Source organism: Procambarus clarkii, chromosome 67 (assembly GCF_040958095.1).
Source record: "Procambarus clarkii isolate CNS0578487 chromosome 67, FALCON_Pclarkii_2.0, whole genome shotgun sequence".
NCBI classification, from domain to species: Eukaryota; Metazoa; Arthropoda; class Malacostraca; order Decapoda; family Cambaridae; genus Procambarus; species Procambarus clarkii.
Genome location: NC_091216.1, coordinates 21322965 through 21348053, shown reverse-complemented (window position 1 = coordinate 21348053; position 25089 = coordinate 21322965). Strand labels below are relative to the sequence as shown.

Sequence of the window (25089 nt, the reverse complement as noted above, 5' to 3'; positions counted from 1 at the left end):
ACTCACCTACTTGTACTCACCTATTTGTTATTGCGGGGGTTGAGCTTTAGCTCTTTGGTCCCGCCTCTCAACTGTCAATCAACTGGTGTACAAATCCCTGAGCCTACTGGGCTCTGTCATATCTACATTTAAAACTGTGTATGGAGTCAGCCTCCATCACATCACTGCCTAATGCATTCCATCCGTTAACTACTCTGACACTGAAAAAGTTCTTTCTAACGTCTCTGTGGCTCATGTGGGTACTCAGTTTCCACCTGTGTCCCCTTGTTCGCGTCCCCCAGTGTTGAATAGTTTATCCTTGTCTACCCGGTCGATTCCCCTGAGGATTTTGTAGGTTGTGATCATATCTCCCCTTACTCTTCTGTCGTCCAGTGTCGTAAGGTGCATTTCCCGCAGATTTCCTCGTAACTCATGCCTCTTAGTTCTGGGACTAGTCTAGTGGCATACCTTTGAACTTTTTCCTGCTTCGTCTTGTGCTTGGCAAGGTACGGGCTCCATGGTGGGGCCGCATACTCCAGGATTGGTCTTACATATGTGGTGTACAAGATTCTGAATGATTCCTTACACAGGTTCCTGAAGGCTGTTCTGATGTTAGCCAGCCTCGCATAGGCCGCAGATGTTATTCTTTTTATGTCAGGGCTTCAGGAGACAGGTTTGGTGTGATATCAACTCCTAGATCTTTCTCTCTGTCTGTTTCATTAAGTACTTCATCTCCTATTCTGTATCCTGTGTCTGGCCTCCTGTTTCCACTGCCTAGTTTCATTACTTTGTATTTACTCGGGTTGAACTTCAACAGTCATTTGTTGGACCATTCACTCAGTCTGTCTAGGTCATCTTGTAGCCTCCTACTATCATCCTCTGTTTCAATCCTTCTCATAATTTTTGCATCATCAACAAACATTGAGAGAAACGAGTCTATACCCTCTGGGAGATCATTTACATATATCAGAAACAGTATAGGTCCAAGGACTGACCCTTGCGGGACTCCACTTGTAACGTCTCGCCAATCTAAGACCTCACCCTTCAAACTGACTCGTTGTCTCCTGTTGCTTAGGTACTCCTTTATCCAACGGAGTACCTTCCCCTTCACTCCAGCCTGCATCTCCAGCTTTTTCACTAGTCTCTTGGGTGGTACTGTGTCAAAGGCTTTCTGACAATCCAAAAATATGAAGTCTACCCACCCTTCTCTTTCTTGCCTGATTTTTGTTGCCTGGTAGTAGAATTCAAGTAACCCTGTAAGGCAGGACTTGTCATCCCTGAACCCATGTTGATGCTGTGTTACAAAGTTCCTTCGCTCCAGATTTTCCACTAGCTTTCTTCGCATAATCTTCTCCATCAGCTTGCATGGTATGCAGGTTAGGGACACTGGCCTGTAGTTCAGTGCCTCCTGTCTATCCCCTTGTATATCGGGACTACGTTAGCTGCTTTCCAAATTTCTGGCAGTTCCCCTGTTGCCAGTGATTTGTTATACACTATGGAGAGTGGCAGGCACAGTTCTTCTGCTCCTTCCTTTAGTATCCAAGGGGAGATTCCATCTGGGCCTATAGCCTGTGTCACATCCAACTCTAATAAACACTTCCTTACTTCCCCGCTGGTAATCTCAAACTCTTCCAGTAGGTTCCTGGTTAGCTATTCCCTCTCTTATCTCTGGAATTTCTCCTTGCTCTAAGGTGAAGACCTGGAATTTCTTATTCAGTTCCTCACACACTTCCTTGTCGTTTGTAGTAAATCCTTCCGCCCCTATCCTTAATTTCATAACCTGTTCCTTTACTGTTGTTTTTCTCCTGATATGGCTGTGCAGCAATTTAGGTTGAGTCTTTGCCTTGCTTGCGATGTCATTTTCGTATTGTCTTTCTGCCTCTCTTCTTATCCTGACATATTCATTCCTGGCATTCTGGTATCTTTCTCCGCTCTCCAGTCTCCTGTTATTCCTATAGTTTCTCCGCGCCCTTTTATTTTGCTGCTTAGCTAGCCTACATCTCTGATTAAATCCTGGGTTTCTCATCTTCATTTCACTGTTTTCCTTTTGGACTGGGACAAACTTGTTTGCTGCGTCCTTGCACTTCTGCGTGATGTATTCATCATGTCTTGGGCCGTCTTTCCCCTTGTGTGTGTGTGTGAGACATAGTCCGGTCTCTCCGTCACCACTCCGTACAAAATACAGGGGTTTTGCCTAACCAGATGCAAGTTTTCATGCTTGTAAACTGTTTAAACAATGCAACCAAAGCCGTCAAAGTTTGACGCAAGATGTACACGTTCGTAAGTGCTTGCGTAACTGCTTTAAGAATCCGGATCCGAGTTACCTTTTAACTTAATATATAATTCGTCAATGACTTCAACATTTTTCTCACTTTTAATTTGTTTTATTCATCATGTGCTTAAGGAAAGGTATTGGTGTGATCAGTTCAGGTGACCGTAGTTATAATCTTAGCCTCCTGCCACCGTGTTTCGCCTGGCTTGGCCTGTACCTGCTTCTCTGGGTTACCTGGGGAGCCTCTCCTCTTCCTCAACACACCTACAGCTGTACGCTCTTCACCCCCAACGTTAACATTGCGGTGGTTTAGGGACATTTAAATCAACACAATATTGACGCTTTCTAGGACTGATGAGTATAATTGGCTGTTATTGGTCATCCACAGCATCCACATCATCCACATCCACAGCATCCACATCATGAACAGCATCCACATCCACATCATCCACATCTCACATCATCCACAGCATCCACACCATCCACATCCACAGCATAATTGTCCTAACTTTGACACTGAAAGTTTGGATCCTGATAAGGTATTGAAACATGTTAATAGTAGCAGTCATATGGAAAATTCCAATTACCAGAATTTACCTGAGGGCCACTAACACTCTAGTGGCTTCGATGAGGACAGAAAGCCAACGGCTTGTCAAAGGTCCCTCCCCCCCTCCCACTTGCCCTGATTTTCCAGCGGGATTTTGAAATTTGAGTTTGGCAGTTACGGGATCGACGGGTAGGCGGTTCCATGGGTTTATAACCCTGTGGGTGAAAAAGCATCTCCTGTTTTCACTCCTACATTGTGGCTTGTTGAGCTTGAAACTATTGCTCCTTGTTTCTGTTACATCTGACCTTTTGAAGAAATGTTCCGGATCAACTGCCTCCAAATTGTTCAATATTTTACAGTTTCCTACGTGATCCACCCTGTCATGCATGGTCTATAGTGCTGTTAGCCCTGTGGCTCCCAACCGTTCCTAGTATGAGAGTTGACTTAGTTCTTAAATGATTTGTGTTGTCCGGTGTTGCACCTTCTCCAGAGCAGCTATGTCTTTCTGAAGATGAGGTCATGAAAATGATGCAGCTGAAGGAATACAGATATGTATGAGCGTTCTTGTAGATGATGCTAAGCTACTGGAATGAATATAAATCTTAAATGACTGTTATACCTGGCAGACCTGCCTACACAATATAACCACAATTAGTAATGCACTGCTAGTAGAGTTGAATTAATTTGGGTAATTGTCACATAATAAAATGTGGGATATACGAGATTAGGCAGCACTCAGCTTGTAAATTATGCGAAAGATTCTTAACTTGGTTAGGGAAGGTGATTGAGGGGTGATCTTAATTTGCATTTAGCCATCCAAATATTCCAAGTACAGTTTCAATAACTTTTTGGAAAACTACTGCAGAGTCGGCTTTAGGCCGAGTTCAGAGTTTAGCTTTAGGGAGCCGGTCGGCCGAGCGGACAGCACGCTGGACTTGTGATCCTGTGGTCCTGGGTTCGATCCCAGGCGCCGGCAAGAAACAATGGGCAGAGTTTCTTTCACCCTATGCCCCTGTTACCTAGCAGTAAAATAGGTACCTGGTTGTTAGTCAGCGTCACGGGCTGCTTCCTGGGGGTGGAGGCCTGGTCGAGGACCGGGCCGCGGGGACACTAAAGCCCCGAAATCATCTCAAGATAACCTCAAGAAGGCCTTAGATCTCTGTCTAGCCAGTTTGGAATACTGTATAACTTTCTTGGATTCTTTTGTGGAAAGCATTGATGTCTCCATTGGTATCTTATATTTAATGTGGAACCATGTCATTTCCTTTGCTAACTACACACTTATGAGGTAAAAGTCCCATCTTCGTATACAGCACATTCTCTAGTGGGCCAGCCAGAGGCTTAGGGCCCGCACAAGAATATCCCTGCAAAAAAAAAATTATCTTCTATAACACATGGAGCTGTTAATTGTATAAAATATCTTCCAGTGGCCAAAGTTACTTCACTGTACACCATAGGAGACCACACACTTATTACTCTATATATACTAATTAGGCCCATTGCTATTGTATGGTTGGCATTATCTGCCTTAGGTATAGAATCTGTTACTAGATTTCATATATTTAACAATACATTGAAGTTATGCTTGTTGAAAAGTTTATAAGAATAATACTGTATTTACCAACAAGTTTTGTGTTTACAAACACGCTGCATATCCAGCACTGAAGGCTATGATGTAATTAACAACATTAACATTGTTGCAGGCATGCCAAGGATAATGGGTATCGATCATGGATAGTGAACAGCCGCATCAGGAGTTGGTGAAATGTGTAGTTGTGGGCGACACAGCTGTGGGCAAGACCCGACTCATCTGTGCTCGTGCCTGCAACAAGAAGTTCTCTCTCTCCCAGCTGCTCAACACACATGTGCCAACAGTCTTCGCCATCGACCAGTACAGGATATACAAAGAGGTCAGTACAGACTACAGATATGTCTGTACCTTGCCTTGCTTGCGATGTCATTTTCGAATTGTCTCTCTGCCTCTCTTCTCAACCTGACATATTCATTCCTGGCATTCTGGTATCTTTCTCTACTCTCCAGTGTCCTGTTATTCCTATAGTTTCTCCGCGCCCTTTTACTTTGCTGCTTAGCTAGCCTACATCTCTGATTAAACCATGGGTTTCTCATGAGTCATATCTGTCAACACAGATATGACTCATGATATTTCTCAGTTTACTTTGATTTTAATGTTCATTTGATCTCTTATTACATTATTATTTCCAGTGGTAGTATAATACTCATCATGTTCCAAGATATTACGTAAAGAAAATCAAGATCTTCCTGTCTACAATACTTCACTCATAGGCTGCTATTTTTAAGCAAAACAGATATTTGTCTTGTAATCATCAGTTGCAAGTTTATGTTTCTAATTACTGGAAAATCATGATGATATAAAGTTTCACATTTCAGGTTTTGGAGAGATCGTGTGTGGTAGTTGACGGTGTGAATGTCTCCCTCCGGTTGTGGGACACCTTTGGCGACCATGACAAGGATCGACGTTTTGCCTATGGCAGGTAAGAGTTCAATCATGTGACACAAAGGAGTGGTCATATGTAGCAAGAGTTGTGGCGTGTGGGATTTAGAATATTGCAGCATGAATTAGAAATAATGAAGTAGTTAAATGCGGTTTCCAACAAATGATGGTCCCGGGTTTAATTCCCACAGTAGAACAGAGATGAGCATGTTTCCTCTCACCCAGTTCAGTTCATCTAGCAGTAAATAGGTATCGGGGAGGTAGTCAATTGCTGTAAGTTGCATTTTGGGAAAAGTCAGTCTTTGGCCTAAGGGAACCTTGATAATCCTATAAGCTTCCTGCTAGGGTTAGTGAGGTTTCCCTAGATCAGGGGTGGCCATCCTTTGGCATGCATGCCAAAAGTGGCATGCTAATCACTCTTTGCGGCACACGCAACCCAGGGCTCACCTGAAACAATTAACTAAATAAATATCCAACTTCTTTACTGAGTTGAATATTTTAACTTAAAAAACCAGCGTTGAATGTAACGAAGCTCCATTTTCTGGAGTCCCGGATGGATATGTATCTGGCATCAGTCAAAGTGCTTGGAGTTCTTGCCTACTGGGGACCACGAGCCAGAACCTGGCCCCCTCAGAGAGGCACAAGGAGCAATGGCCTATAGAAACCCCCCCCCCCTGTGGTTGGAAGCATTCTATGTATGCCATCGACTGGGATAAGCACCCTAGAAAGGTAGGCGCCCCAAAACAAACCCCTATTCTGGTGAAAATATTGCTACCGAAAGCCGAACAAGTGGACAGAACTTCCCAAACAAAATTATCAAATTAGTATGATGTCATCATGTTGCCACACCATCGTCTGCGCACCCCCCTCCTCCAGAGATCAGAGACCGAGTCAATGAATGAGGACACAGAAAGCATGGTCCGAGGGAACGAAGGAGTGTCCAAATATCGAGAAAAAACCCAGGCGCCGAAAACTAAACAAAAAGCACCGAAATTCGGGGCTAGTGTCCCACAGTACAACTAAGAACAAGATACACGAACAAGGTAAAGGCACTGTAAGGCAAAGTGTCCAAGCAAAACACACAACACCCCACCAAAAAGCGAGAACCAACAGCTGGCCGACAGTCACCAGATAGTACAATCTCGCCTGCAGAACAGAGACACTATCGTATCACAAAACAACTGAGTCGTGTAATGTAACAGGAGCACCCCAGTGGAGAATGTCCAGAGGTGCGTGCCCAGTAGGAGAAGACAAGATACATGAAGGACAGAGGCAAAGGAGGCACCTCTCAGAGCCACCCCACACCTGCAAGCCGAGAAAAGAACTAGAAGATCGCTCCACACATAAAATCCAGAACACCCCTGAGTATCCAGGGGGTTATGACTGGAGATAAGAGGAGCGCGAACGGCATAGAATCCGCGAGAAAGGACGCAGAACACCAACACATGTGTACACCGCCCAAAACAAAACAAACCCCCCAGCCCCCGCGCCTAAGGACTGAACTGCACACCCATCTTCCGGGGAAGTAGACAGCAAGGCGTATGAAACGAATAATAGGAACGGCGAGACAGGAAGGAGAGACAATGTGAAGACTAAATAATGGGAAAACAGAATCAAAAGAAGACAAAAAGCACGGAAGAGGACCAACGAGTCAGAGAAAGGACTAGAGGGAAGCCTCACTGGAAGTCAACAGACGTTCCAATAATATTGGAAGTATCGAAGAGTTCCTCGAACCAACAAGAACCGCGAGAAGCCAGTGCAAATGCACGGAGGCACATATGGCCCAAAGAGACCCCTGACCAAGGGACACAGGGATCCCGATACGAAGGGAACATTTACGCAATGTAATCGCGAAAAGGAGAGGAAAGGGGAAAACAGCACCCCCAGAAATGACGGAACTGACGGACCTGAAGGGACACGGAACCGAACCGGGAAGGGGTAGACCCGAAACCAACACAGGGGGGGGGGGGAAGGAAAACCCCACTCTGAGGAATTGCAAGCCCCGCACCGAGGTACAAAAACATAAGTGGGACAAAACGGGGCCTAGGCAACCCCTCCCCACTACAACTACAGCAGGGCCCCAGGGTCGAGTCGTCCTTTGGCTGTGGCCGTCCAAAGCCCCAGCCCCACAAGTAAAAGCCAGGGCAGCCATACAAAACACTAAGGAAGGGAGCCCACTTGTCAGACCCATACGGGTCGCTGGAGGAACAGGCTCGAATGCCTCCGCCACTACCTCGGAAGAAGAAAACCCCCGTGACCGCCCGAGTCTCAACGCAACCAGACCCTGCCCCAACCCTGAAACCCACTGATGGTTTGGAGCCGGAAGCAAGGGAAAGGAAGTATGCACAACAGAAAGGGAAGGACAAGGAGGAGCAGACAGAACCAGAGCTGAAGCCACTCCCACCCCTAAGTCCGGACCCCCTATAACCAAAACGAGGCAGTCCCGAGGCATCCGGGGCCACAACCAATCTAAACCTAGCATGCAACACCGCAGCTGCCTGCACTCGCATATCATGGTCAGTGACTAGGGTGAATGGGAGTACGTACAGACAAAACACGTCACAAAACTCCAGGTCAAAAGAATCACCGACACAACAGGCAACATGACGGAGGCACAACCGGTGAGCGTCACCACTGAGACAAGGGGACAGAGTAACCTTCAAACTCGCAAGACGCGAGGAGGGGACTCAGGGGTCACATCCATCGGACCACGTAACCCCCATGGGGTTTCCCAGGGCCCTCAGCTTTGGTTACACACCAAGGGAAGCCCAGACAGGGTACCGCGAACTGGCACCCAAGTCTACCAAACAAACTTCTGAAAGCTGAACCCCCAGGACATGTCCACTCACAGGGGGCCAAGCGGGGAGTACCACCAAAACAGAAAATATATATAAACATCACTAGAACAGCAAAGGGGGGGGGGGACCACAAAGGCAGACTTCCCCCCCACCAGGCAAAAAACAAAAACAGAAGAAAAGCCCCGCAAGAGGACAACGTACCCAGGTGGAACAGAGCCGGCCGCTGTTATTGGTGAAAACTAGCTGTGCAGTACCCTGCACCCCTACCAGTGATGAAAACTACCTCCTACCCAGAAACAAACAAGGGCAACAAAACCCTAGCTGACTCCAAGGGCAGCCAAGTACCGCACAGTAAAGGACACAACAGAGGTAGATCCCAAGGTGACTTGTGGAAGGTGGCCCCAAGCCCCAAGGGCAGTACTTACAGGGCACCTAGGGAAGAGAGCCCTAGGCGCATGCAGCCCGAGTACTGTACCATGGAATGTCTCCTGGCTCACACACCACTTGTAGAGACAGCCCACATCACAAGGCACAGAACTGAAACAAAACCGGAGCCAGAGGCATCCGACTGGCCAGTAATCACATCAGCCAAGAACTGGCGGTTGGATCGCAGCATGGAGGGTCTGGAGCTCCCCCTTCCCCCTCCCGGGGTGGAGGGGGGTTGCGCAGACGGCGGCGTGGCGACGTTATGACGTCATGGTAGTTTGATAATTTAGTTTGAGGAGTTCTGTCCACTCGTTCAGCTTTCGGTAGCAATATTTTTAACAGAATAGGGGTTTGTTTTGGGGCACCTACCTAACTGGGTGCCTATCCCGGTCGATGGCAGACATAAAATGCTCCCAACCACAGGGGGGTTCTATATTCCATTGTTCCTCGTGCCTCTCTGAAGGAGACAGGGTCTGGCTCGTGGTCCCCGGTAGGCATGAATTCCAAGCACTTTGACTGATGCCAGAAAGTTATACATATCCATTCAGCCTAGATAGCTCCAGGGAGCCGACGGGGCTCCCTCTAGAAAATTATTTATTAAGTAGAGAGATACCAAATAAAAACTGTTTTGGTAACAATAAATACTGCAGTAAGAAAATGAAATGAATATCCTAATTCCAGGTCATCTACACAATATACTGACATGCAAGTTTTGTCCTGTTCAGTTGTTGTATCATTCACCAAGCCTGATTCCTTATGATTTTGTATTACAGTATTTGAAAACTTTCTCCCAATACTTAAAAGACATGCAAAAAATATGTTCCCAAAATTTTTGGTGGGCACATGAGAACATTTTGCATCATAGATATAGCAAGTTTGGCATGCACACTTCTAAACATTTCCCACCCTTGCCCTAGGCCAATAACTGACATTTCTGAGAATGCAGCCCACAACAGTTGGCTAACTCCTGTGTACCTATTTACTACTTTGCAATTTTATCTCACAAATTACCTCCCACTCTTTACTGTAACTTAATATATTTTGTTGTCTGTAACTATATGCACAGTATTAATAATCATCTGTCTGGTTTGTACCTAAGACTCATTCATATGTAGTGCAGTCCAAGCTACACCTAATGCCTAATACTTGGTATGTAATTTAATTGCAGGTCCGATGTGGTGCTGCTTTGTTTCTCGGTGGCAAATCCAGTGTCGCTACGGAATTGCCGGGTGATGTGGTACCCGGAGATTCGGCGGTTTTGCCCTAATACACCAATTCTTCTTGTGGGCTGTAAAAATGACCTCAGATATATCTGTAAAGATGAACAGTACCTCAGTTACTGTCAAGACCGTTCACCTCTAGTTAGGTGAGTTGCTGAATATCTATGATTATAAAGTATTGTACTGTATACCATACATGGCATTTAAATATGGGCCTAAAGCCACTTAATAAGAACATACCTGAGAATGTATCTTTGAGTCTCAGTTTAGTTGGTAAAGTTATACATGTACATACATGTATATACGTACATTATATATTTATTTATTGTCATAGTCTAATAGAAATTGTTTTCTTAATGTTAATAAATTCATCAGAGCTGTACGTGAGTGTGACCTGGTAATGCCATGTGAAGGTCGTGCAGTTGCTAGAGAAATTGGTGTTGAATATTATGAGACATCGGTGCTTACATACTTCGGAGTAAATGAGGTATTTGACAATGTGATTAGAGCCGCCCTCATATCCCGGAGACAACAGCGCTTCTGGATGACTAATCTCAAGCGCGTCCAGCGACCTACATTACAGGTATGTTTATTCTTACTCACTGGCTAGTTAATACTCTTAACTCTTTGCATAAAACTGTCAGGCAAACCACATGCATTTATCTCAAGTGTATTATGAATATACTGTATTTACAACAAAATCTTAAAGGTAGATAAGTGAATGCATGATATGCTATATATTATATTCCCATATTGTAATCAGCAAAATTTCAAGTCTCCCACAACAAATTTTTATCTTTTATATATAGTGGTACCTCAGCTTACGAATTTAATTCGTTCCCAGAGACGGCTCGTAACGCAAAAATTCGTAAACAGAAGCGAATTTCCCCATAAGAAATAATGGAAAATTAATTAATCCATTCCAGACTCCCCAAAAAATTAATTTCAAAGTAAATTTTATACCTAATTCACCCAAATCTTCAGTACAAAAGTATGTACAAGTTATTACTTACCTTTACTGATGACTCCTGTTGGCATATGGAAGACGGTGAGGAGGGGAGGAAGGAGGAGAGGTGTTACTGTTTGGAAGGGGAGTTCCCTTCCATTATAACATCAGACAGTGATGACTTCTCTAGGGTACACACTCTGGCACGTTTTGCCTGCATACCACTAGGACCTGCTTCTGGCTCACTGCTTGATTTTCTCACTAGAAATTGTTCCATTGAAGATTATTTTTCCCTTCTTTGTAACACTTGTCTGTAGTGAGACATCACATTGTCATTAATAAGATCAATGCAACGGCCTGCTAAAGCTTTATTTGGGTGATTATTTTCAGTAAAACTTTGCAGTTCTTCCCATACTGCACACATTTTCTTAGTTAATGAGGGAGGGACATCCTCTACTGCCTCCTCCTCCTCCTCCCCTAAAGAATTGTTGAACTGCCTAGTTAGTTCAACAACCCCTGTACCATTTTCATGTTTACGAATGATCTCTTGTTTTTCTTCTATGGTCATTCTCACATGTATTTTCTTGGCTTGAACCTTACCACTGACTTTCTTGAGACCCATGGCAAGTTATATAATAACAAATTTTATGTTCAAATAGCCAAAAATCTGAAAAAACTAAATCTTTGCAAGGAATCTAGACGTGATAGTCACTAGGCGGGAGGCACTGGTAAACTGAGGCGCAATTGCCGTGCCACCACGCACTAGGTCGCCCCATATGTGTATCAACAAACTCGTTTCCCGAGGCAAAGTTTGTAACCTGATTCAAATTTTCCGAATAAATTGGGTTCTTAACCCGAAAAGTTCATGAAGAGGGGCATTCATAAGCCGCCGAGGTGTCACTGTACCTAAAGTAATGTTTTATAGATAATAAAAGACATTTTCAGTGAATGAAACTATTTTTCACTTAGCTTCATTGTGTCATGTCTGTTTAAGTAAACAAATTTTCCTGGTGTAATTTATCCCCTTTGAAGAACTGGGTAATTCTAAATTCTGATACTTTTTTAACAGTCATTGCATTTCAGTCTTGTAACAAGTTTTAGATTTCTAATGACTTAGGAGTTATCATGAATCAGTCACTTGTAGTTTTCTTAATAAATTTACTTCTGGTTGGTTGAAGTGAGCACAGAATGGTGATAATAATATAGAAAAATGCCGAGATGAGAGTAGACTTTTTCTGTAGATAATATTTTGAATATAAGGACTATAACAAAAATGACAGGTATATACAGTGCAAGTGCTTATTAAGGGGGACTCATGACCTTACCTTCCCTTCCCTTCCCTTAATATGTATACTCACTTGCCTTGTGTATCGCTCTTGTAGTTGATAAAGCCATTAAAAGTAAAACATTGTTTATAAATAACTTTACTCCAATCTTGGTGTTTCTTTGCTCAAAGTTTACCTCTGGCACTCCGTAGAGTGTTCGGATGACTCTCCGCCAGACTAGATTAATTATCATATATGCTGGTAGTTGATGAAAGCCCTGCAGATAAATAAAATATAATCCCAGCAAAATATTATAAAGTTAAATTTTGTTGTAGCATCTTTTGGCAAAAATATACCAGGTATATAAATCATCTTATTTAAATTTGGCCATGAGCTTTGTTCAGCCCCTCTAGTGCTGAGCTGGACTGCAGAGAGTTAAATTCTGGTGTACCTCTCATAAAAAGATTGCTGAACTCTTCCGTCTCTCAAAATAATAATTTGGGAAGACTCCTAGTTTTCAGCCTGAAGATGTCAAGTGTCTCCTGGGGTGGAATTAAAGGGTTTATAGAGATGCATACTGTAGAACATTTAGTAACATCTCTCTCTAGTCACCTGTGATGTTTAGCAATAATATGTCTTCTGGGAGGGAGCCCTGTTGGCTTCCCGGTGTTATCCAGGCTGAATGGATATGTATATCTTTCCGACATCAGTCAATGCATGGAGTTCTTGCCTCGGAGAGGGACTTAGTGTTACGAGGAGAGGGGGTTCTCTTTCGCTCCCTTCGCGTACAAATTGTATTTGGTGTCTACCCCCTCCCTGTGTTCGGTTCCGTGATCCTGTAGATTCCTCGGTTCCAACTTTCCAGAGGTTTTTGGCTTCCCGCATTTCATCTTCTGTGGTGCGGGAAGCCCTTGCGGCGTACCTCCTGGGTGACCCAGATTATGCATTCGTAATGGATCTGCGTTCCTTCGTTTACGGTTCGTCCAGTTTGTACTGGGTTCGTTACGAAGTTCCGGAGTCATCCTGGTTGGCAGACTTTCCCCTCTTTTCATTGGAAGCTTGACACACGTTCTGTCGGTCCCGCGCACTTGACTGGCGGGAGACTCGGGCGGCGTTTCAGGTTTTCCTGGGGGGCGACTTCGAGCACCTCAATGTTTGTTTGTTCGCCCCCCTGCCCTTCTGCAGGATGTTGGTGTTGAGCAGGTTCACGTGCAGCTCCCTTCCCTTTCAACTGCCTTGGTTGCGGAGGATTTGCTTACTCGTGGCCTGCTTGCTTCGGCCCTGCGTTTCTTTTCCCTCCTTGAGCTGTCCTCAGATTGGCTTGAGTTGGATGTGGGGGAGCTTGGGGCCGCTGCCAGGTCTGGGGTGCTGCCCTCTGCTGTGCAGGCGTCGTCTGCTTTGTTGAAGCTTTTAGCGCCACTCCTGCGTGATGCGGTTTCGCGGTTCTGTGCTTCTCGACTAGCGTGTCGGCAGGCGGTGCTTGCTTCTTCCTTGGAATCCAATTGGGATTCCAAGGAAGGCTCCTTGGAATTTCCTGGGCTCCTCCCAGGAAACCAGCGTTGAATATAATGAAATGCCATTTTCTGGTGAGTCCCGGAGACTCCCCAGCATCCCTCCCTCCCTCTGGTTGACTGTGTTTTTTGCACTTTTTTACATCCAGCCTGAGAACTGTGGGTTGGGTCGCCGGCGGATGGGTCTGGGGCTCCCTCTTACCCCTCCCGGGAAAGTGGGGGTTGCGCAGACAGCGCCGCGGTGACATGATGACGTCATGCTAGTTTGCTAATTTTCGTTTGGGGAGTTCTGTCCACCTGTTCGGACTTTGGTCGCAATAATTTTACCAGAATAGGGGATTGTTTTGGGGCGCCTACCTTTCTGGGTGCCTGTCCCGGTCGATGGCAGACATAGAATGCTCCCAACCACAAGGGGGTCTCTATAGGCCATTGCTCCTCATGCCTCTCTTAAGGGGGCCAGGTTCTGGCTCGAGGTCCCTGGTAGGCAAGAACTCCATTCATTGACTGATGCCAGAAAGATATACATATCCACTCAGCCTGGATAGCTCCAGGGAGCCTCCAGGACTCACCCAGAAAATGATGTTTCATTACATTCAACGCTGTTTTTTTTTAGAGGTGGTGCAGTATGTAGTGTGGAGAATCTGTTGAATGGATGTGATGGTGCAGTATGTAGGGTAAAGGATATAATGAATGGATGTGATGGTGCAGTATGCAGGGTGACAGATATAATGAATGGATGTGATGGTGTAGTATGTAGGGTGAAGGATATAATGAATGGATGTGATGGTGCAGTATGTAGGGTGGCAGCTAGGATGAATGTATGGGGTGTCATTTTCAGTATTTTCTATATTACTTTCTTTATTTCTTTTTGGCTGATGCCTTTCAGTGCCATGAAAGTGGGAGACAGGACATTTAATGTAAAAATATAATGTCTTTAGCAGGGTGGTCTATGTAGCCCGCTCACAGCCAAAAGGTCTCGACTTCAATCACTGGGTAGGGAATAGAAAATTAGGCATGTTTCCTGTCACCTGTTCCTCTTGAAGTAAATAGGTACTTAGGATTTAGGTAACTGTAGTGGGTTGCATCGTGATGAAGGTCAATATTTGGCCTTGGGGGGTGGGTGTAACCTTAGTGTAACCTTGATGGGAAAACAAACCATGAATATTATTTTATTCATAATATAATAAAGTAAAACACATTTAAATTTCAGGTGCCTTTCTGCCCGCCCAAGCCCAAGGTCCAGGAGCCGTCAACAGTGGTGAGCACCCTGCGTGAAGATCTCCATGGTCTTCTCACCTGTGCCGCCTTCACTGACCTGGTGCTGGTAGCTGGGAGCAACACTACTGCGGGTGGAACCATAGTCCATGCTCACAGGTATGGTCATCTTCAATTTCCATAGATTTTTTGTTGCTTAACATTTAATAAGGGAAGGGTTGAATATGCCTGTAATTTCATCTGGCATTAAATTTTCTAACATGCAGCAGGAAGTCTCTGGCATAATTTCCTCAAAGCAACATAATTGTGCCATGTCATAGGCTTAATCCTCCATTCTTTCATAGCTTACTGGTATATTCCATTTCTCTGTTCTTTCACCGTTGACTAGTCACCGCACAATCTTTACATCAAATCACTAAATTATAGCTTATATGTTTTCCAAACACTAATTTTGTCGGTTATTACACTATGTACACAGATTATATATAAATATCTGCATGTTTTGTTCACCATAACGAACCACTAAGTTGATATTGTGAGTCAAAAAGCAATGAGAAGTGGCCAGCACACACCAGCCAGTCAGCCTCTCTCTGCCACTCCCTCCCTCAAAAACTCCTCACTTGCCAAACATCCTCCTCCCACCATACTGTTTTTTGCTATTATTCACTACATACAGACATTATATATAAGTATCTACATGTTTTGTTCACCATAACTGTTCATCTAAGCTGGCATAGTGCACAAAGAGCATAGTGGCCACACTTATTCAGCATGACAAGTCATGCAGATGTCGCCACCTCCCTCACCAAAATGGCCTCTCCCAACTCTCCTTTTGCTGTTATTACACTATATATACATGTTATATATAAGTATCTACATTTGTGTTCGCCATAACGAACCACTAAGTTGGTATGCTGAGTCAAAAGGTAGCAAGGAGTGGCTAGCACACCAGGCAGCTAGCCCCTGGCCGCTAATGTGTGGCCATGTCTGTGGTAGAAAATAATAATAATAATAAATAAAAAAGCCCCGGGTCACCACTCCCTCCCTCACCTCACCTGACTTGCCAATTGTTCTCCTCCCACCATACTGTTTTTGCTTTTATTCACTATATACAGATGTTATATAAAGTATAAGTATCTGCATGTTTTTTTTCACCATAGCGAACCACTACACTGGTATAGTGAGTCCAGACAGTAAAAGGTGGTCACACAGTCAGCAGACAATGCTACAGATTCGGCAGACTACGCTACAGCCCTCCCACCCTCAACATTACTCCTCCCACAGCACAGTGCAAATTATCACAACAATCCTGCTATTATCAGAATCCTGGTCATTTTTATCACAGTCAGGGGTCTTCTGTAATACTGTATTATCATCTCTAAATAATAGCATGTACATATATATTTTGACATTTTTAGGCAATGCTGTGGTCACAAGCTGAACAGCAGTGCTGTGAGCTCATGCTGTGTGTGCCAGCCTTGGTGGCTCACTCAGTACCGAGGCCCTCACACCCGGGAATGTTGCCCACAATTTTTTTTTTAAATAGCGTCTGTTTACAAGAGCCCTGATGAAGGTGAGGTGAACCCTGTGTATCTGCGGGCCATTTAAAACTTGCGTAGTACTCCAACACGTCATATGACGTAATGCGCACTTTTGGGTATGTTACTCAACACGTCATATCGTGTTGCACAGTTTAAGGGTTAATTAGGAGAGGGTAATTACTTAAGTGTAGTTGCAGGATGAGAGCTACGCTCGTAGTGTCCCGTCTTCCCAGTATTCTTTGTGTATGTTTGTTTATGTTTTTAATAGTGCAGTTTTATTTTTATTGTATTTGTTTTTACTGTATTTGTTTTGAGTTTATTTCTTGTTTATTTTATTTTTGTTTCTTCTTGAAATAATAAGTACATATTTTTCCTGTCATATTATTGTATTTTACTTTAGGTTCTTGGTGGCAGCTGCGTCAACTGCCTTCCACAAACTGCTCATGACGGACCTCTCAGACTGTGTGACCACGCGACGTAGTTCAGACTCCAGCATGGTGAGTTTTGTTTCAGCCCTGCATTGTGCAGTGTAATGACTGGTATATAAAGTTTAGCTTTTGTGGTTGTTAATGTAAATGTTTCTCCTAGTTAAAATACCAGTTTGTTTTATTTGTGTTCATTTTTTTTTTAATTTCATTTTTTTTTTAGTGTATGTATTAGTAAATGAGTATGATTCTGTGTGTGTAAAGTTTTCCTGCACATTTTCTTGAGTGCCTGCACTGAGAGAGAGAGAGAGAGAGAGAGAGAGAGAGAGAGAGAGAGAGAGAGAGAGAGAGAGAGAGAGAGAGAGAGAGAGAGAGAGACAGACAGACAGACAGAGGGGGGGGGGGAGAGGAGGGTTGAGGGAAATGTCCAGTCATGGACATCTTCAAGAGGAAACTAGATTGTTTCCTCCAAGGAGTGCTGGACCAACCGGGCTGTGGTGGATATGTGGACCTTCGGGCCGCTCCATGCAACAGCCTGGTGGACCAAACTCTCACAAGTTAAGCCTGGCCTCGAGCCGGGCTTGGGGAGTAGAAGAACTCCCAGAACCCCATCAACCAGGTATCAACCAGAAGAGTGAGAGGGGAGAGGGAGAGAGAGAGAGAGAGGGAGAAAGAGAGGGAAAGAGAGAGAGAGGGAGGGAGAGAGAGAGAGGGAGGGAGGGAGAGAGAGAGAGAGAAAGGGGGGGGATGGAGAAAAAATGCATCTTCTTTTAATCCATGAAGGATCAAAATGTCAGCAAATACAGAAAGCATAAATAGATCTAATAGATTTTATAACTGATATTTCCTGTAGCTTAGCAAATTACTGTACTGTACAGTACTGTAATCTGATTTTATTTATTGTCCCCTACAGTTGAGTGGAACATTTGGTGACACAACTTTGGGGAACTTCAACTCTGACACAGAATGTCTTCTTGGCAGTGACCATAATCAGCCAAGGCCAGCCAGGTAAGTTGAGGAGCTTGAGTGCCTTTCACTAAACTATAAGATGCCTTATGATAAAAGCAGTATTTCTTATAAACAGTTAATAGATAATTTTTCTTTTGATGTTTCCCCACACAATGTTGTTCCTTCACACATCACCTGATTTCTTCATTTCACCAGCTGGTGGGTCAGTAGTATCTGAGTTTGTATAGATAAGACTTACAAATAGCTCCTTTTGATTTTTTCATATAGCATTAGGTAATTTGTGATGTATGTTATTTTGTCCTGCAAATTGTATTGGGATATATGAACAGTTTCTGAAAACAGTGGTATCCTGCTTACATTTATATATTTAACATTTTATAATAAATTTATAGATGAAGCGAATAATAATTATCCTTTTTGAACGTGTCTTTCTTACATAAAATCTTGTACTATCTTACAGTCGACTAAAGGAGGCTGTGAAACGAAGATCAAGCATGCAAACAATTCCACAAGACCAGCGACCTGGCATCCACAGGGAGCTGAATCATGCAGCCTTCCAAGCCATTAGTATAGAACAGGTATTATTCTTGCTGCATACAACAGTTAACCTCTCACTCTTTTCCCCTTGCTCTAACATTCATCACTTTGTCACCTATCATTCATGTTTATTTCTGGGGGAGCCCCGTCGGCTCCCTGGAGCTGTCCAGACTGATATGGATATGTATGACTTTCTGGCATCAGTCAGTGTGCATGCAGTTCTTGTCTACAAGGACCATGGACAGAACCTGGCCCTCCTCAGAAGGGCACGAGGAGCAATGGCCAATAGACCCCCCCCCCCCCGTGTCGTTGGGAGCATTCTATGTCAGCCATCGACTGGGTCTGGCATCCAGAAAGATAGGCGCCCCAAAACAAACCCCTATTCTGGTGAAAAATTGCTACCGAAAGCCGAACGAATGGATAGAACTTCCCAAACGAAAATTAGCAAACGAACATGACGTCACCACGTCGCCGCACCACTGTCTGCGCAACCTTTCCCTCCTCTCTGGGAGGGGAAAGGGGGAGCCCCAAATTCTCACGCTGGCAATCCACCCACCAGTTCCTGGTTGATGTGATATTGGTAGGTCGTGTGCCTCTGGCTCTTTCTTTGGTTTCAGTTTCTGTGCCTTGTGATGTGGTCTGTCTCTACAGGTGGTGTGTAAGCCAGGCGTAATATTCTATGGTACTCGGGCTGCATGCGCCTAGGGTTTCCTTCCCTAGGTGCCCAGTAAGTACTGCCCTTGAGGCTAGGAGCCACCTTCCACAAGTCACCTTGGGGTCTACCTCCGCTGTGTCTTTTACTGCTCGGTACTTGGCCACCCTTGGAGTCAGCTGGGGTCTTGTTTCCTTTGTTTACCTCTGGGTAGGAGGCAAACCAGAGTTTGTAAGAGGCAAACTGTGCCCCTACCAGAGTTTTCATCACTAGTAGGGGAGCAGGGTATTGCACAACTAGTTATCACCTATTTTAGCTGCAGGCTCTGTTCCGCCTAGATACATTTTCCCCTTGCGGGGTTTTTGTTTTTCCTGCTTGGTAGGGGGATCTGCCTTTGGTTGGTTGCTCCCTATTTATCTTTAGGGTCCTTCTCTTATATATATCTATGTTTTTGGTGGTATTCCCCTGCTTGACCCCCGTGAGTGGACACGTTCCGGGAATTCAGCTTTAGAAGTTTGCTTGGTAATTTTGGGCGCCGGTTTGCAGTACCCTGCCTGGGCTTCCCTCAGCGTCTTACCAAGGCCCTGGGAAACCACGTAGGGACTCTGTGATCTGATGGATGTGACCCTTGAGTCCCCCCTTCGCTTCATGCGAGGTTGATGGTTGCTCTGTCCCCTTGTCTCAGGGTGACATTAACCGGTTGTGCCTCCACCATGCAGCCTGTAGGGTCTATGATTCTTTTGACCCGGGGTCATGCAATGTTTATTGTTGGTACGTGCTCCAGTTTACCCTCCCTACTGATCATGTTCTGAAGGTGCAGGCAGCAGCTGCATTGCATGCTAGATTGTGGTTGCTGCAACGCGATGGGTTGGTTACTTTCCCGGATGCCTCAAGACTGCCCGTTTTGGTTTTAGGGACTGGACTTGGGGGTGGGAGTCACTTTGACTTTGGCACCTTCCGCCCTTCCTTTCCCTTCTGTTGTTCTTCCGTTTCCCTCCCCCCTTGCTTCCGGCTCCGACCCATCAGCGGGTTCAGAGGCAGGGCAGGATCTAGTTGGGATAGAGACTCGGGTGGTTTCAAGGGTGTCCCCTTCAGGGGTGGCGGCAGAGGCATTCAAGCTTGATCCTCCTGCTGATGCGTATGGGTCTGACCAGTGGGCCCCCCTTCCTTAGAGTTTTTTAGCTGCCCCAGCTTTTTCTTGTGAGGCCGGGGCTTTGGAGGGACGGCTCGGCTCCGGGTCTTCGGAGTGGGGTTCCTGGGGCAGGGGAAGGGTTGCCTTGAGGGCCTTGGGCCGCATTGGGCCCTGCCAGGGTTTTTGTATCCTTCGAGCAGGGCTTGGTGTTGCAAGGAGTGGTTTTTCCTTTCTCTCCCTCCTCTTAAGCATTGGTTTGGCGTTCTACCCCTCCCTGGGTTCTGTTCCGTGCTCCCGTGGGTTCTTTGGTTCCGTCTTCTGGAGGTTTTTAGCTTCTTGCGTCCAGTCCCATGTGGTACGAGATGCCCTTGTGGCTTACCTCCTGCGTGACCCGGCTTACGCCTTCGTAGTGGCTGTGCATTCTTTGTGTATGGATCTTTTTGTCCTTACTGGGTTCATTATGAAGTTTCGAGATCGTCCTGGTTCACAGACTGCCATCTTTTCTTGTTGGAGGCTTGGTATCCGTCGGCAGAATTCTGTCAGCGGGCGGTGCTAACTTTTTTTTTTTTTTTTTTTTTTTTGAGATATATACAAGAGTTGTTACATTCTTGTACAGCCACTAGTACGCGTAGCGTTTCGGGCAAGTCCTTAATCCTATGGTCCCTGGAATACGATCCCCTGCCGCGAAGAATCGTTTTTTCATCCAAGTACACATTTTACTGTTGCGTTAAACAGAGGCTACAGTTAAGGATTTGCGCCCAGTAAATCCTCCCCGGCCAGGATACGAACCCATGACATAGCGCTCGCGGAACGCCAGGCGAGTGTCTTACCACTACACCACGGAGAAACTTCTTCCCTGGAATCTGCTTGGGCCCCTGGCTCTTCATTTTTTTTTCGCCTTTTTGGTCATTGCTGTTTGCAGAGTCTGCAGGTGTATGGTATCTGCAGGCAGCTTCGTCTTATTGCCGTCCTGTGTCGGACTTGTTTGTCCTCCAGGGGGCTCGTGAGGGGGGCTTTCCCCGTAGAGTCGTGCCAAGACTTGGGGTTCTTCTGTCGTGGTGGGCCAGTGGTGCCGGATTCGTGCCTTCTGTTCTGTTAGGCGGGGGGATCACTCTGCGTGCATTTGGGTACTTGTAGGTGCGTTGGTTCTTTCACAGGCCTCTTCTCCTTTACTCTGTCGGGTTTTTGTCAGAGTGGTTCGTTTGGGCGTGTTCGATACGACCTTGTTCCCTCGATGGGTTCCTGCCTGTTCCAGTCCCGGCACGAGACTGCGCAAACTCTCCAGTTCATTCTGGACTTGTCCCCTCTAGACCGTTTTTGCCCCTCCTTCGGATGGCTACTCTGTCCCAGGTCCATCTTCGATTGAAACCGGGTGCTTAGGTGGCATCCCTGAACCTCTCGAACACATCTTGGCACGTCCCAATTCATCATCAGTTCTGGGACTGGCTTGGTTTTGTTGCGGGGCATCAGGGTTACTATTTTCTTTGTCTTCCATTCGGCGCTTTGCGTTTTCACACACCTTACTCAGGTCGTGGTGGCCCGCTTATGTCTGTTCTATGTACAGGTTCTGGCCTACCTCGACAACGGACTGATTGTGGCTCCCAGCCAGTCCGCGTGTCTGCTCGCCAGGGTTTTTGTTCTTTCCCAACTTGCCGGGTTTGGGTTCTTGGTGACCTGGAGGAAGTCCAGTCTGGTTCCTTCTCGGATTCGGTCTTGGCTGGGTCTTGTGTGGAACACTCAGACCGCTGCCTTGACTCTTCCTCCGGCGGCTCTTCTTCGCCTGTGTTCCAGCCTTCATCGTTCCTGAGGGGCTTCCTCGTCATGAGGCGGTTGTTCGAGGGTTGTGCAGGAGCCTGATCTTTGCTATGATGGTCTGCTCACCGGGTTGGGTGGGGTTTTGTTGTATGTTCTGGTTCCGTCGGGGACTTCCCTTCCGCCTCTCGTGTGACCGCTGGGTTTGGCCTCCGGGGGCTTTGCATCAGTTGCTGCGTTGCTGGCTTCCTCTTCGGGTTTCAGGGTTCAGTGCCGTGGCTCCTACCCGAGCCCTACCTAGCTGGCCAGAGGTGATGGGATCCATCCTTCTGTTAGGCTCACAGCACGGTGCCGGAGTTCACGGCTGTGTGAATGTTGCTCTGGAGGATTCGGGTCACTTGCGGATCGATGATCCAGCTCCGGTTGGACTGTTCCCCGGTGGTTCCTTCCCTGTACTGCTGAGGTTCGATGCGGTCCCTGGCTTGAGGCTGATCGCTTTAGGTGACTCTTCTGCCACATTTTCGGGGTTTGGCTCTCCTGGCAGCTCATGTTCGGGGGGGGGGGGAGTGTCCATGGTCTTGGCAGACGGCCTGTCCCGCTTCCTTCCCTTCCACGGAGTGGATGGTTGGTGCCAGCGCCTTCTGTTGGCTCTGCCAGATGTTTGGGCCTCCAGAGGTGGACTTCTTCACGTTGGCGTGGTCATAGCATCGCACTGTATTTGTGGCGTCCTTACCCGACTGCGAGGCAGTTGGGTTTGATGCCATCGGACAGGCCTGGGCGAGGTTTGGGTTATCTTGAGGTATCTTGAGATGATTTTCGGGGCTTTAGTGTCCCCGTGGCCCAGTCCTCGACCAGAAATCCACCCCCAGGAAGCAGCCCATGACAGCTGACTAACACCCAGGTACCTATTTTACTGCTAGGTAACAGGGGCATAGGGTGAAAGAAACTCTGCCCATTGTTTCTCGCCGGCGCCCGGGATCGACCCCGGGACCACAGGATCACAAGTCCAGTGTGCTGTCCGCTCGGCCGACCGGCTCCCTGTTCCTCTTCCCCCCCAGTTCTGCTGTTGCTCCGGATCCTGGCTCACTTGTGGATTTACCATGGAAGTGTTCTTCTGGCTCCTTGGTGGCCGGCCCGGCCTTGGTTGCAGGAGCTGTTTGCTCAGTGTCTGAACCCGAGGGTCTTCCCGCGTCTCCACCACTTTCAGTAGATAGGTCCAGCCCGTTCTGAGGCTGGTTCGTTATTCTCCTCTAATCTTCACGTCTGTAATTTCTGACTCGTGTCTATCACCATTTGTAGGAAGCGTGGGTGGCTTCATTGTTAATCACCCACCTGCGTGCTTCGTCTCGACGGCAGTGTGAAATTTCTGGCGGTCCTTCCATTTTTCCTATCACTGCGTAGGTGTAATTTGGTCTCTGATAAGGTTGTTTTGTCCTTCTTTTCTTTGTTGTTTCCAAACTGTCATCTTCTGTTGGATACTGTCGCCTCGTATCGTCGGCGCTGGTGGAGCCGCTCCTGTTTGCGTTCGGCATTGATGTTACGTCTGCTCCATTTCGTCAGTTGTCTCGTGCGTTGTTTCACCTCCGGCCTGCTCATGCACTGCCTGAGCCATCCTGGTCTTTGAACTGGACTCTTTTTCTCTCTCCTCCTTGGTTTGTTGTGGCCCCTTCAGTTCAGGGTTGTGTTTTCTTTGGCTTTTTTCGTGTTAGCATTGGTCTCTGGGGGTCAGGTTGTCTAAAGCTATTGGAATATAGCCACTGCCACTGCCCACAGAACTCAATATGCATGACTGATGCCAAAGTCTCACATTGGCATATCAGCCTGGATAAGCTCCAGGGAGCTTCCGGGTCTCACCCAGAAAATGGCGTTTCATTACATGCAAAGCTGGTTTTTTAAATAACGAAAAATCAATTCCAGTTAGGAAACAACTTGCATACTAAGCCAAGTAGTACATTCTGGCAGGTATGACACATATACAGTATATACCTATATATAAATATGGATAATTTTCTTATACCGTATATGATTTTGCAGTGGGATGACAGAGGTAGCGAACAAAGCAGCTGTGATCGCAGTCCCCGGCAGACGCCAGCTTGGGTACCCATACAGACTGTGGTACACCTCAGTAAACTGGTTAGCGGCACAGTGCTTCGTGTCCTAGTACACTTCCTCTACACGGGTACTATATTTTGTCGAGAGTGCCACTTGCCATCCACTGATCTGAGTGAACTTAAGCAAGCAGCTGAGTTCTTGGAACTTCCAGAGCTTCAAATGTACGTTACAAATCTGATGAAGAAAGAGGAATTTTTAAATAATGACCTCTCTCAACAGTACCTGCAAGTGAGTCTAGTGTTTCATTTATAGATATGTGTGAGTGTGTGTATATTTGTGCTTCTGTACACATACTGTAGTAACCTATTCTTTGGAAAGTTAAAAGTACCTCTTTTCAACCTGAGAAATGACAGAGGGAACTTACCTGAGAAATGATACAGGGGTACATGATAGAGAAATGATAGAGGATACATGATAGAGAAATGATCACAATAAAGTGTATTATAGTGGTCTTGAGTTTGGCACTCTAATAGCAATGATCTTGGTTATATAGTCATTCTGATTCTGTTATAAGGTTACCCTCAGTTTGGTTATCTTGTGGTTACGAGCTGTGTTGTCTTGTGGTTACGAGTTGTGCTGTCTTGTGGTTACGAGCTGTATTGTCTTGTGGTTACGAGCTGTGTTGTCTTGTGGTTACAAGCTGTGTTGTCTTGTGGTTACGAGCTGTGTTGTCTTGTGGTTACAAGCTGTGTTGTCTTGTGGTTACGAGCTGTATTGTCTTGTGGTTACGAGCTGTGTTGTCTTGTGGTTACAAGCTGTGTTGTCTTGTGGTTACGAGCTGTGTTGTCTTGTGGTTACGAGCTGTGTTGTCTTGTGGTTACGAGTTGTGCTGTCTTGTGGTTACGAGCTGTGTTGTCTTGTGGTTACGAGCTGTGTTGTCTTGTGGTTACGAGCTGTGTTGTCTTCTGGTTACGAGCTGTGTTGTCTTGTGGTTACGAGCTGTGTTGTCTTGTGGTTACGAGCTGTGTTGTCTTGTGGTTACGAGCTGTGTTGTCTTGTGGTTACGAGCTGTGCTGTCTTGTGGTTATGAGCTGTGCTGTCTTGTGGTTACGAGTTGTGCTGTCTTGTGGTTACGAGCTGTGTTGTCTTGTGGTTACGAGCTGTGTTGTCTTGCTCTCTCTCTCTCTTGCTCTCTCTTGCTCTCTCTCTTGCTCTCTCTCTTGCTCTCTCTCTTGCTCTCTCTCTTGCTCTCTCTCTTGCTCTCTCTCTTGCTCTCTCTCTCTCTCTCTCTCTCTCTCTCTCTCTCTCTCTCTCTCTCTCTCTCTCTCTCTCTCTCTCTCTCTCTCTCTCTCTCTCTCTCTCTCTCGCTCTCTCTCT

General features: G+C 46.0%; 1 protein-coding gene across 3 annotated transcripts in view; it reads left to right on the top strand.

The window, feature by feature from the left end:
* RhoBTB (Rho-related BTB domain containing) overlaps window positions 1–25089 on the top strand; it is an 88106-nt gene that overhangs the window by 4986 nt on the left and 58031 nt on the right. For all 3 annotated transcript variants that reach the window (XM_069310401.1, XM_069310399.1, XM_069310400.1), the window contains exons 2-10: window positions 4502–4708; window positions 5208–5311; window positions 9664–9861; window positions 10091–10298; window positions 14648–14811; window positions 16594–16690; window positions 17532–17626; window positions 18048–18165; window positions 23695–24000. In XM_069310401.1, coding sequence (XP_069166502.1) covers window positions 4529–4708; window positions 5208–5311; window positions 9664–9861; window positions 10091–10298; window positions 14648–14811; window positions 16594–16690; window positions 17532–17626; window positions 18048–18165; window positions 23695–24000 — 1470 coding nt within the window. In that variant the 5' untranslated portion in view covers window positions 4502–4528. The remainder of the gene's footprint in view (window positions 1–4501; window positions 4709–5207; window positions 5312–9663; window positions 9862–10090; window positions 10299–14647; window positions 14812–16593; window positions 16691–17531; window positions 17627–18047; window positions 18166–23694; window positions 24001–25089) is intronic.